We start from the raw sequence: 12940 nt of genomic DNA on the forward strand, positions 1-12940 counted from the left end.
CACCCATCTCTCCTTTTCATTCAATCCATTAGACCCCCATCCCCGACAATTACTCCTTCATGATTTGCGGAGACTTCATACCCTACTACCGAGCACTCCGTCCATCAAACCATCAATATGCCAATGCCCAATAAACACCATGCTTGCGTTAAGAGAAAAACCAAATAGCAAAAAAGGGACGGTTCTACTAGTACATGGGAGCGCTTGTAGATGCAAGAATCAGCCATAGAGGGCCAGAGACGCTCGATTAGAGAGATCTTGTAGAAGGGTATAGACGCAGTAACATGTATGCCAGAACGATATATGCATATGCGAAACTCGAAACGACGTGATTACAATCTGCGAGACAGGAAATCGACGGTAAGTGCGGCTTGTGGAGATCTTGTTGTGACGATGCAGATGGAGTTTGCAGTCTTCGTCTAATACAGGCGTCCTCGGCTGGCCTGGCTTGCTCTGCTGGGCGATGTCCGGCTCCTCTCATCTTCCTCAGGCACGTCGCTCAATCTAGTAGGATGGTGATGTCTCATACCTACCCACTCGTCGCCGTAGCCATCGCCGCTGTAGTCGGGTCGGCCACCAGCGGGCTGTTGAGAAGACCCCGCGCCTGAACTGGTTGCATATCCGCCCTGAGAAGTGGCAGTTGTACCATAGTGCTGGAGATGCTCGAGCTCACGTCGGCGTGCGTCTTCTACATCGTACTCGTCTGATACTGGAGATTGAAGAGATCGGAACGGGATACGGCGACCCGAATCATCGCGTATAAAGTTCCCTCTCTCATCCAGGGCGTACTCGATGTCGGCTTCTGACTCCGCCTGAGAAGTGACGTACGACTGCTCGTCATCCGGAAGACCGGATTCGGACTCCTGGTGTAGATAGGAGGCAGGTTGTTGGTAAAAGGCTTCTGGCTGGGACATGGCCGGCTGTGTAGACCCCTGCTGTGCTTGAGATGTATAATATGGGTATTGTAGGGGAGCAGGAGCTAGCGATTCGTCCGCAACCGAAGAGCCACCAGGCCGAGATGATGCAGTCGATGCTGCGCCCGAAGGAATATACGTTCCTTGAGCTACGTGCGCAGGCTGCTCAGGTTCCCGGCGCCCATGGCGGGCGCTCTCAGTGAAGGGATCGGTGTCGGTCGGTGATTGACCTTCCTCGTACGAGTAGTGTTGTTCGATGCCCTCGCCACTACTCTGTGCACCAGCATAAGTATCATCTCCATGTCCCCTGCCTTGACGTCCCATGTTCTGCGCCATCGGCACCACCTGCACTCCGCCAACCAATGTAGGCTGGCCTTCCCTCAACGAGAATGTGCGATCGCGCTCTTCCTGTTCTCGCCTTCCAAGCTCTTCCCATGCTCGGCGTGCTTCTTCTTTCGAGATTTGTAGCTCACGCTTCATCTCAGACACAGCTCGTTCAGCATTCTTCTTCTCAGTGGCCATGCGCTCCATGTTCGCTTCAGCCTCAAGGCGAAGCTCGCGCTCTGAGTTCATTTGTTCAGTTAATTGCGCTTCGCGCTCCTGGGCCCTCTCCTGGTCCTGGCGATGTTCGTAGAACCATCTCTGAAATTTTCGTTCGGAAGATGCGCGCAAGCGTTGAAGCTCGACGACAGCATGGAAGAGGTTAGCACCAGCTGCCGAAAGATCAGTGATTTGCCGTGACATTTGCTGTGCCAGTGGCTCTCTGCGGACTTCATCGGTGTTTTGCTCAAGTCGCCGTATCCAGTAAGAGGTAAGGCCCTCCCAATGTGAAGATAGGGTTTCCCAGCGCTCGAACGCATGTGGAAAGTTGGATGTTGTTGACTCCCGAGCTTGTCCAGTGGACGAACCCGGCGGAGGCGGTGGACGTGCTGCAGCAGTTGAGGGGCCTGCTTGTGATGAAGCTGTGGCGCCGGAAGGTCGCCTGGCGTGGCCTGAGCCAGCTGGTCTTCTGCTTTGTTCTGCTGTCGTTGGCAGACCTAGATTCGCCTGAGTGGGTCGAGACGGTGTTTGTGAGGCTGCTCGAGGTCTCGATTGCGATGCGCCTGTTGTGGTCTCTTGTGCTTCGTTCATGGTATTTTGTGATGGGATTGGCCTCTCTGGTTGACGCGGCACTCCGCCCGAGGAGGTCGGGTATTGTACGTATTGGTCGCCAGATCTTAGAGGGGCTGATTGGGGCTGCCTCTGGGTCCCAGGCTCAGTTGTTGGTGTTCCAGCTACACCAGAAACAGCTTGAGCTCTTCTTTCTGCGCTGGCTCGCCTGCGCTCCTCCTCGGCGGCCTTCCTTTGTTCCTCCACTTCAGCCCGTTGTCGTCTAGCATTCATGATCTGCGTTGGCGTACGTATGTTGGACCGATCGACAGGCACGGGACCGCCAGTTGTACGGGCCCCGCCGTTGGCAGCGCGGCCACTCGACAGATCGGACATGAGGGCGTTCTCTTCGACCAGATCCGGTGTGAAAGGATGTGGAAGTCGGAGTCCCTCTTCGAGCACGAAGCGTATTGCCGAAGCAGTACGTCGACTGATGCGAAGAGCGGAATGAGGCTCAGCGTAGGGGGTTGAGTGAGGGCGAGGTGTCTCGAAGCGAACGCGCTGCTGTTGGCTCGGATCGACTGATCTGGCGCGCTCGAAGTTGGGCGTACGGCGAAGGCTGTTCGCGACGCTGCCAGTCGAACTTGATGCTCTCGAGCGATTGTGCTGCGTGCGGTAGAAGGCGTCGGCTTGCTCCTGGCGTAGCTGGAGGGAGGTTCGGTATTCGAACAGTGGCGCTGGGCCGTCGCGGTCGTGGTCTCGTGAAGATGTGTGCTGGAAGGGTAATATGTTTGCGAGCTCTGGTGGATCGCTGGACGTCACTGTGAGTCCAGGGAGTGTTACTCAGGCTCAATTGCCCTTGCGCCGTCGAGGGCACCCGACTGGGTTGGAGGAGATACCCAGCGGCTGGGTCTCTGGGGATAAGCTAAGCAGCGCGCGACGGCGTGCTTATGTTGGAATACACGAAAGCTGGCTGGTGAGTATAATGTTAGATACAGAGACTGCGGAAGGGCTAGCAGAGGAGCCATTGCTGCGGTGCGCCCCAGCAGATCCACGCGTGAGGTAGGGTGGTTGGGAAGAGGTGAAGGGCTGGGAAGGTGGCTGGGAGGCTTCGTGAAATCGACTTACACCTCTCACCGACACTCGCATAGAACAGCCAATGTGCGTGTCTGTATGCGCGATGGGCGAAGACCTATGCGCTGTGCTGTTGTCGTGGTGCTAGTCGTTGTCCAATGCCTCGAGTTCTGCTGTCAACGCCGAAGCAGACGTCACTGGACGGAAAGCTGTCCCTCAGCCCCAGCGCTCGGAAGCGCGGCGCCTGCTGCAACGCGCGGGCGGGAAGTAAAGAGTGACTGGAGAGACAGAGGGTATCGTATGAATATGCATTGAAGTCGCACGGCCTGGCAATCGCGGACCTGTCGTAGCGCTCTTGGGGCGCGAGCGGAGGTTCACCCGGGAAGCAAATACGACAAATGCTGATATTTGCTCATGTGGAGTCGCACTGACCGACGTGCAGCGAGATGCATGCAAGCGACTGCTATGAGGCCGGGATAGCAGACGTAGAGTTGGTGACGGCTACGATCGATTGCCAGCGTGCCAGCTCATCGTGCTTGTTCTGCTAACCTGGCATGGGGGCCAAGGTACAGCGCGAACCGGAAAGCGGAAAGCCCGTCGCCGTCATGACCGGCCGAACGAAGCAAGGCAGGAGAAGCCAGCAGTTCAGGATTGATTCTCAGGAAGACATGTAGTTGGAGATTCATTTGGCATACGGCCTCTCTCACTGCTCCTCATCGCGGTTACCTCATCGCACCTGCCCACCGAGATGCGCCTGCCAATCAGCGGGCCATGATGCGACTTTGTGAAGAAGGAGCGGCCCGCCTCCAGCGGGTCAACACGTCACGGCATCTGCCCACGAGTCTTGTGCCCCTTCAACCCAACGACAACTCGCTGTATTAGTTTCATCTCAAGACCTGTGTCGCAACAACTCTCATCATGAAAAGTCGCTCATCGTCGTGTACAGCCAACATAGAAGACGTTTGACGTCGACCCCTGCATCCTGCATATATAGCATGCAACTCCCAGCCTCGCCTATGCGCAAGACCCACGATCCTGCAGCAACGGACCAACAAGGAAACATGCTGCAGACGTAACGTCTGCTAGACCCGCTGACGACTTGTCATCGCCAGACGTCCCTCCGTTCGTGATCTCCTGGAGACAAACACATCGCGCACACCGCCTCACAACACGAATCGCAAGCACGTCGGACCAAGGCGGCAGCGCGAGATCTACTGCAATGGCGCCGAGATGTCAGCAACGAAGAAGTAGCACCGATATAACATGGATTTAGAATGTGTTTATTCGTGTCGATCCTAGGAAAGGGCCAGACTCGGGAGTGAGACCTAGCTACAAGGGTATTCCTGAATGTTCTTTTCCAAAGCCTCCAAGTGCCAAAAGCTCCCGTGTCGTGATATCGTAGTTTCTCGTCTCTCGGCCATCCGCCATCCGCCATGCGTCATCTACGCGTTCCTACTAAATCGAAGTGAGGATGTCTGGATGAGACTCAATTGGCATTGCTAGCAGTCCTTTCCATGTCTCCTCACTCCCCTTTGTCAGCCCTCTAATAAGAACTATGTCAAAAGCAAGCAAAATGCTGAGAAGGACCGGACGAATTTCAGGAAGCAGCGCCGGAATGAGAACCAGAACCAGACAGCCAATCCCAGGATCGCCTGATTTTGTGCTTGAAGCTGTTTTTCGCGGCTGACATAGAGTTGTTGGGGGCTTCATCATTGTCCAAGGGTACGACCTGGTCGTAACTGCTATCATTGGAGACAACCGAGTCTGTAGTGGTCGCACTGTCGACAGGTATCAGGCTCTCGCCAATCGGGGAAGTTCCAACCGCAGCAGGTACCGCAGGCATCTTAGGTGAGCTTCGGGCGGTCGAGGGCACTACAGGCGTCGTGATATTGGAACCGCAGGTCGATGCATTTGACCACACACCCAACGAGGATTCCCCACTAGTTTCAGGAACGGACAGCGGATGAGCTGAGAAATAACCGTCATCTTTGTTGGCGCCATCCAAGGCCTCGCCAAGATCCTTCATGTGGAGGGACTCTTTGGTCAGCGGCATTTGTGAGAATACTGAGGAATATTCTTCGGCCGGAGTTGAGAGACCTGCCTCCTGAGAGACGACATTGCCTTGGTTGCTGCCTACAAGTTGATGTACGAAGATTAGTATCTGTCTTAGATGCGAATCGACCAGTGTTATCACTAACGCTGGTCACCACGGTCGTCGAAAACTCCCGTCCAATTCGGCCACCGGATCAAGCAATGGGATGTCGCGTTATTGACCATCTTGGCCCACCTATCTACGTTTTGGTGGGTGAAATTAATTCCTGTCTCCTATGTAGATTGTATAGGGACATTGCTTACTGTGTGGAGTACGAGGAGTCTTCGGAGCGCGTAGGCCGCTATCGATGCAGTCCTTGCCGCAAGTCAACAGTGCGATCCGGGAGAGCTCTTGCTCGAAGGGCAGGTAATCGACAACGAAACCGTCAAGCTTGAGGCACCTTATTGAACGAGTCAGTCTTTGTGATGTAGGAGGAGGGTTCTGTTCAGAGTTTGAGCAAAAGGATATTTTGTCTCCAGGTTTGGCCCACGGCCAAAATACCCAGCGATCACCACTGGGGTCTTTGTTGGGGTACAGCTCATTAATACTGAGCTTTTCCGTATGGCCCTGTCTTCTCAGCTCCACGGGATTGTTGCACGTACCATAGTGATAGCGGCCTGGCCTCCTCCAAGCCTGCGGCGATACGTCCTTTGCGCATGCTGAAGTCGTCGAGATACTCACCAGTGCCGAAGGCATAGTGTAAGACTCCTTTTCCGTCAACGCCCCTGGAAAATATTAGTGGAAATGTTCCTGTACTGAGCACTGGTCGAAATCCTGCGCGCAGTGACTCACTTGTACTCCTTCTCTTTGGAATCTGCTTTTGGAACAGTCAATCCACAGACGTCGTCAGCTTTGTGCCAGTGGTCTTGACGCACGATTGGAGGTGCTGCCATGTTAAGATCTAGGACGCGCATGCCAGTCGTGGACGTGTTGCGAAAGACAGTTTCCCAGTAGACTGACTGGAGAGAGTCGTGCATACCGAACAGTCGAAGCTCCTCAAGCTCTGTCTGCTGGACGAGGGGTCTCATCTCTGCTGGGGTGATGTATGACTTATACTCGTTCGTGCCATCCTGCTGGAGGCGAACAGGCTGACCAAGGTCTAGGATAAGCCTCGTAAGCGACGTGGACAGCTTCTCCCAGATGACAGCCATGAACGGCAAGCCGGAGATCCAACTAGGACTCATTAGCGAACAAGCAAGCGCAGCAAGAATATACACACACGTCAATTCTTTGAGCGCAGGCATCTGTTGAACGAGCTTCGCGATTTGCTCGCCCGCATCGTGCCATTCTTGTTCAGGCTTGGTGTGAGGGTGCGGCTAGTATAGCATTAGCTTCGTGTTCTTGCTCGAACCGGGAATGAACTAAAGTTCTGCAAGTATGATAACAACAATTACATCGAACATCTTCAAGGTACACTTTTCATATCCAACACAGCTGACTCTTACCTCGTTAGCATATTGCTTCTGCTCTTCAAGTATGGTGTTTTTTTCGTCATCTTTCTTCTGTGGGGTTGGCATCCACTCGCCGACGACGTAGAGCTTGGTCACTGGAGCAGAATGGTCGTAGGCATTGATGAGATAATCATCGACCTGCTCGACAACGTGCTCCAGCGAAGAGACTACATTGCCGTTTTTGTCTTGACTGACGTCGAGTACGAAGCAGTCTTTCGTAGCGCGGTCAGCAGTAAGCGCCTTCTCGAGGATATAGGGACCTAGGTTATCCTTAAGTTCTGCCATAGTCGCGACGCGCAGTTGTGTGATTGGGTGGTTGGTCGGTTGGTTGGTTGGTTGTAGTTGGCGGTGTCAGTGGTTCGGGAATAGGTGGGTTGAAGTTTTGATATAAGCGGTCTCGAGATTGTTGCAGTCCAGATTGTAAGTGGCGCGGAACTTGAGCAGTGAGGGGAGTGAGAAGAACGTTTGCTATAGGAAGGCGCTCATGGTGAAATTGCGACCATAAACAATGACGTGGACTCATATTGGCCCATTTGCGGAACGCGCTGAGTATTCACCGCACGGTCGCATCATTTGACTAATCTTTGGTGAAATTGCAAACGCCAGTCGCTCTATTGGCTATACAGCGGAAATACGTGATCATGGGAAAGTGCACTCAAGGAAAGTCGGAAACTGCGGGGGATGATGAATTACACTTTCTGAATTGAGTGAAGCAGACGGTTAGGAGCGACTATTTACATGCGCAAGTGGATGACGACATGACATGAGCACCTTCGGAGACAAAGCAGATCGAGAATGACATACCAGAACATCGCATGAGACTTAATGTCCAGTTATCTCAGGCTTTGAGTAGCTAAGATCCCACATTACTGTATAGCATCAACAAAAATACTATCGATGCGCCTATATTAGTAGCCCAGGGCCGAAAGCGAGATTTCCCCTCAGTATGCATTGTGACCTATTTGGTAACTCTTATACGCTACCCGCGAGTGATGAACTCCCAAGAACCGTGGGTGCATATTCACTTGGCCTTTGACTTGGAGTTCTATACCCCCACTCTTCTCGCAGATCAAATGACCAACACACTGCTGTCCTCGAGTTCTTCAATGGCGGATGGATCTCAGCGTAGACGTCGCCGCTGTGGTTGTCATTGCAGATAGTTGCATCAGTGACTCCCAAGTGACATGCTCGACGACTGAACAGTTGTCTGATGAGATGTAGTTCCGTTCCTGAGGTTGTCAAAGCCACGTCATTGCTCTGTGTTGTTCTCATCTTCTTTACAAGTCAAACACTATAAGTAGAAGCATACGACCAGGGACTTAAGAGGAGAGGAAACGACGGCACGTTGTTCGCTACTACCATGGCTGTACGAAATTAGCAACCAGGAGTTTATATTGATGTTTACCACACCAGACGGAGTGTTGTGATCAAAGATGCGGCGTTGGCTCAGTAGATATTCGGTGTTTTTACCTAGTCATACAATGCTGAGATTAGACTTCAATTTGTGGTAGCGCTCTTTGGTATCGTCTTCATTCTTCTACACGTACAATCACCAATGGATGTAGAGCGCCATGAATCACCCAGGGCTTGAAAGACCAGTTTTGTGGATTACTCGGCACACCAAGAGATTGAATATGAAGTCTCACTTCGTATCTCAGCCTACGAGCTATATACTAAAGTCAGTTAGTCAAGTTCATCCACAGAGCCTTTAGGTGCCTGAATTCGCCCTCCAATGAGACTTCCAGATGAGGTTGGGCAGTTGGTCCAGATCTAAAATCTCGATTGAAGATCTATATTCCTTTTTGCTATCACAAGTGGGTGTGTGAAACCAGGGTTCAAGTTCAAATCGGCCTTTGAAGTTGCTTTTTCGCTCGATCTATCAGCAACATGGCAGCTTTCAGGGGTTGACAAGCCACTCGTCGTGCCTGAACCAATTGTTTAGTCTTGGTATACCCACGCGGTACGGATACACTTCGGGCCGGTTTTGATGCTCCTTGCACACGGCAAAAGCGACATAACCGGTGGAATGGCTCACCCGAAGACGGCAGTTGCTTTCGCGTAGATGTAAAAGCTCATGTCGGCTTCTGTTTCTGCACGCGACACAAGTCGGCGGTTGGGTTGTCTCCCGATACGACGGTCGTCCCGAGATGTTGCACCACTTTCGTTACTTGCACGTTTCCGAGCACATGAAGTTCTGGTTCGTGAACGCCCATCCAGATCCAGGTCCATTCGCGGCCATTCGATATGCGTGAAACCCAAGTCTATGACAAGTCTAGGCATAGTAGGTATGCTCTAGAGCTCGATGGAGGGTCTGGTGTGGATCTCCGGGTAGACCGCATCTTCGGCTCCGAAATTACAAAGCGATTGCAATGGGCTGACGCTCGGATAGTGGCGTCAAATGAGACTGGAACTGTAGAATGTGGAAGCTACGCCCGAACAAAAGTCGGTGTCGAAGGGTTTAAGCTAAGAATCGGTAGTGCATCTTGTATGCTGTAAGCCCCTGTCTATAATGAGCAAAAGAAATCATGTAAACCAGACCCTTCACCGCATGAAGGTAGACCGCTCTCCGGAGTTTTGACTTGGGATGTGGTATTGGTTTTGACCGTTGTTGGTGCCCAATACCAGCCACATAAGGCAAAATGAGGCGTTCGCTACCCCACATTACCTAGGTATCCCAAAGACGCTTAACGCTACGATTGTGGACGAATGAATATCTAAATTGACGCGCTTCGTATCCTGCCGTTTATCGAGACCGAACTAGTTCGGTGTATAATGGTGCTTTTTCGAAACGTGGCCATGCCATGCGCCTGGGAAACATTCCCGAGGAAATATGCTTCTGTTGATTATTTAACGACCAGGAAATCTATCAGGTAGGTATTTATTAGTGATGACTCCACAACTGTAGGACGTCAGTGTGGAGATGCAACAATTACAAATCTCTTAGGCTTGTCCTTTGCCTGTCGCGTGGTGATGAAACCTACCAACTTGCTAACATTTGCACGCGGTGGTGTTCTGCACGATGCAGCCTCAAGGGTCTTCAGTGGCAACGCCTAACTACTTGCAGTATCAGATTGTAACGGCACCCTGCGTGATGGACAAGGTCTACTGTGGTTGTGGGTGATCAGTATCCAGGAAGAATCTAAGATTGGCGATTCCCAAATTCCGAATTAAAGTCCAAAGTCCCTCGTGTGTTGTAGGAAGAGTCATTGCAACGTCTTTACGCTAGACCTCTTAGTCGCTGGATAAAGACCCGAGTCAAAAGCAAAATGTTGTAACATGCAGCTCTCCACCGGCATGAATCACCGAAAGATCTGAATCGTAGTCGTCGTATGTCGCCCTATCTAAATCGGGCCGTCATTGACAAATGGATAGGAAAAACCGTGAAAACGTAAAGATTTCAGAAGAAATTATTATTCGGGACGGACTTCCGAGAGGAGTAGATGTACGTGGACAATGATGCTGTGTCTTTACGCCTCATGACGTAGGTGCGCTTCGTGGGCGGAGTCAGGACCCATCTTGTCGACCATGCATCGATAAACGTGGTATAGTAGATTCCATTTGCCTCGAAAGTGCTTGTAACTGGTCGCAAGGAGACCTGGATTGATTGCTGCAGTTGCCGCAAGAGCAAGGAATATGCCTGCAAATCTAGGGTAGCCGTAAGGCGGAGGGTGGGAAATCTGACATGTGGGATCTAGGATGAGATCGGAAACACCCCCACGCTAATCTACATGGGTATACCTAAGCGCCTACCACTTGGAGTGCGACCTGACTCCTGACTGCATCACGATGCAACACATCGTAACAATTTCATGTGTTGACTGCGCCGTCAGCGTGATCATCCCGTTGTAGCGGGAGTGGCTTGTACCAGTGAGATGGACATGGGATGGCATAATTTCCGTTTGTGCATTCATAGGTTGTTGTGATGAGTCCTCCAAAGCCTGTGACGCTATGCGCGCTTGACTGGTAGTCTAAGATTGTGCAATAAATCCTTCCTCCTACACAAAAACTTTGCGTTTCGAAGAGCTCCGACGGCGGGGTTTTTGCGTTGGATGACCAAGTTGTCACGCTCGAGAACACAGTGATGGACTAATCTTGGTTCTGGATGGATCGCGCAATCTCCGCACCTAAAATTGGTCTTTGTTCGAAGCAGCCTTGTTACCCACATCGACCCATGCCGAGTAGGAAGGTGAGATTGCTCCAGTAGCTGTCGGGTGCAGATGCGGATAGCTTGAGTACACTTTGAATGCTACCCAGAGTCGATGTGGTAGTAGCTGAGTTCCGAAGTTTCACGAACCTGGGCGGGAAAAAGTGCAAGGACGCTTCCAACCCTATGAGGTAGAGCTATACATAAGAGAACGCTTGGGATGCGGATAAGGCAGTGGTGTGATTTCAAAGTGGCTAGTAGGATAGTATTCTTGATAGATTTGCTGCTACTTGAAGAGCGTGGATTGAAGTCTGAATACGATGAATTACAACAGAAGTTGTTGTGGCTGCTATCGCGGCATTTGCTGCGCAGTCTAAATAATCCTTTTGCGTGGCTAAGCGTCTGGCCGTTCATCGTCTTTGAACTGTGACTTTCAGCTTGTTATAGTATTGATATTCCGTGGGAAGTAGGATACATGCGGGCTAGGGATGCGGTGCAACGGAACTGTGGCCGTGGTATCGTCGGGTGCCGCCGGTGTTGCGCAGCGATCGTCGATAAGCAGAATCGCGATACGGACTTGTTTCCATGGCGCCGTATGAGGGTCGACATCGTGAGATAAAGGTCTCGAGCGTTTTCGCTAGGGTGGTGTGAAGATAAGATGGAATGTGCCAAACCGAAATATGCCGTCACTCAAACACTACGAGAAGAGCGGCTATCCCTCGTGCCGACATTCATCTTGCAGTCTTCTTCGTCGTCCGAGTCGAGCATGTAGTCACCGGGAAAGCCTCTTAGTCCACTTTCTAGCATCCGGAAAGTTTCTGAGTATGCCTTCGAGGGAACAGCGTCCGGAGGAATGATGAGTGAAGCGACATCCATCTTGATTGACCTGGGATAGGGAATATCTCTTGGATCTTTGACGAACCAACTGGGGTCCTGCACAGCATCGAGTTTCCTTACATGATGCGAGCCCAGGTCTGAAAACCTCTCATCCAGAATCTTGCGCAGCACGCGCTCAACTTGCTCATCTGTGGGTCCCTGTACGGCTTGTCTCTGTTCCAGTAGAAGGACGCGTTCGTGCAGCTTCCGAAAGCACAGTTCTGTTCTGCGCATGAACTCATGGCTACAGGAATAAGCATGAATGAATGACCGGAATGAAAGAAGTGCTGTGCTTACTACCATGCTGCAATCTGATCGAAAGACTGATTGATCTTCTGCACCTGGAACGTGAACGACATAATTGAGCCGTATGAGAGATGTCAAAGAGTGACTGGGGATATGGAATTGGAAAATGACCCGCGAGATTCCGCCAGTTGAGTGTAAGTGCTTGAGAGTGAAAAGCTACGTGTATGTAAAGACGAAGATGCGGTGGGGTGTGGGAAGCGAGAATTGGCAACGCTGATATACGTGTATGATCCTTAAAGGCGTGAATCCCAGGGAGGCGTTTCAAGTGGCACCAACAAGCCCGACTTCTGATATGCAGTTAGGTGGGTAGCGCGGCAGGGCCCTCGGATGGCGGGAGACTTTAATGGGCCGTCTGGCCGGTGGGGATTACAAGGTGGTCATCCAATCAAAGCTACGCGAGTATGCAGCCCTCTTGACTCCCTCGAATTGGGGTGTATCTGGGCTATACATATCAGATCAAGCAAGAAGTCATTCGAAAAAGGGAACGGCGGACGATACTGTCTAATAGAGGTTATTGCATAGTTAGTGCGAAGACAGGCAACGCAAGATGTAACCTTGAAAGAAATGGTCTTCCCTTTTGCGATGGATGCAATTGCGTAAGTCCCAAGGATGCAGGGGCGTGTGCAATGACACCGCCGCCCCCATCGATATGATCGACAATGCTAGCGACAAAGGTACAGGTCGATGTTGAGTGGCTTTGCCTGTCTGGGCGTGCAGGGATCCCAGATACTGTTGCCGACCCATTTGATCACAGCTCGGGGTCGTCTCACCGCGAAACAAGAAAGAGCACGCGGGGACGGGTTTCTATCCCAGCGGCGGTGCATGCCATGCATGCCATCATGTCAATCCGGTTATCGCCGTGCCTCTAGGCCAAGGCTCTTCGTATGTGGTTCCCTTGCACATGGCCTTTGCGTCGCTCTATGTGGTGCTCGCCAATTCCTTTAATAGAGCTTGGAGTGATCGAGGTTTGTGACCTGATGATGTCTTTAACCGT

At 51.8% G+C, this 12940-nt stretch overlaps 4 protein-coding genes across 4 annotated transcripts; 1 reads left to right on the forward strand and 3 right to left on the reverse strand.

Moving 5' to 3' along the window:
- Window positions 1–419: 419 nt before the first annotated feature.
- Window positions 420–3031, reverse strand: AA0111_g6866 (hypothetical protein; the record flags this gene model as incomplete). The annotated part of the gene is made up of 2 exons (XM_028653135.1): window positions 420–2814; window positions 3000–3031. 2 exons carry the CDS (start codon window positions 3029–3031, stop codon window positions 420–422), a joined length of 2427 nt encoding a protein of 808 aa, XP_028505319.1.
- Window positions 3032–3631: 600 nt separating this feature from the next.
- Window positions 3632–3751, forward strand: AA0111_g6867 (hypothetical protein; the record flags this gene model as incomplete). Its single annotated transcript, XM_028653136.1, has 1 exon — window positions 3632–3751. One exon carries the CDS (start codon window positions 3632–3634, stop codon window positions 3749–3751), a length of 120 nt encoding a protein of 39 aa, XP_028505320.1.
- A 923-nt stretch (window positions 3752–4674) lies between these two features.
- Window positions 4675–6905, reverse strand: AA0111_g6868 (hypothetical protein; the record flags this gene model as incomplete). Its single annotated transcript, XM_028653137.1, has 6 exons — window positions 4675–5210; window positions 5433–5569; window positions 5772–5894; window positions 5962–6342; window positions 6391–6485; window positions 6615–6905. 6 exons carry the CDS (start codon window positions 6903–6905, stop codon window positions 4675–4677), a joined length of 1563 nt encoding a protein of 520 aa, XP_028505313.1.
- A 4549-nt stretch (window positions 6906–11454) lies between these two features.
- On the reverse strand, window positions 11455–11999 carry AA0111_g6869 (hypothetical protein; the record flags this gene model as incomplete). The annotated part of the gene is made up of 2 exons (XM_028653138.1): window positions 11455–11884; window positions 11938–11999. 2 exons carry the CDS (start codon window positions 11997–11999, stop codon window positions 11455–11457), a joined length of 492 nt encoding a protein of 163 aa, XP_028505314.1.
- Window positions 12000–12940: the final 941 nt, after the last annotated feature.

This window comes from Alternaria arborescens (assembly GCF_004154835.1).
Source record: "Alternaria arborescens strain FERA 675 chromosome Unknown contig_15, whole genome shotgun sequence".
Taxonomy (NCBI): domain Eukaryota; kingdom Fungi; phylum Ascomycota; class Dothideomycetes; order Pleosporales; family Pleosporaceae; genus Alternaria; species Alternaria arborescens.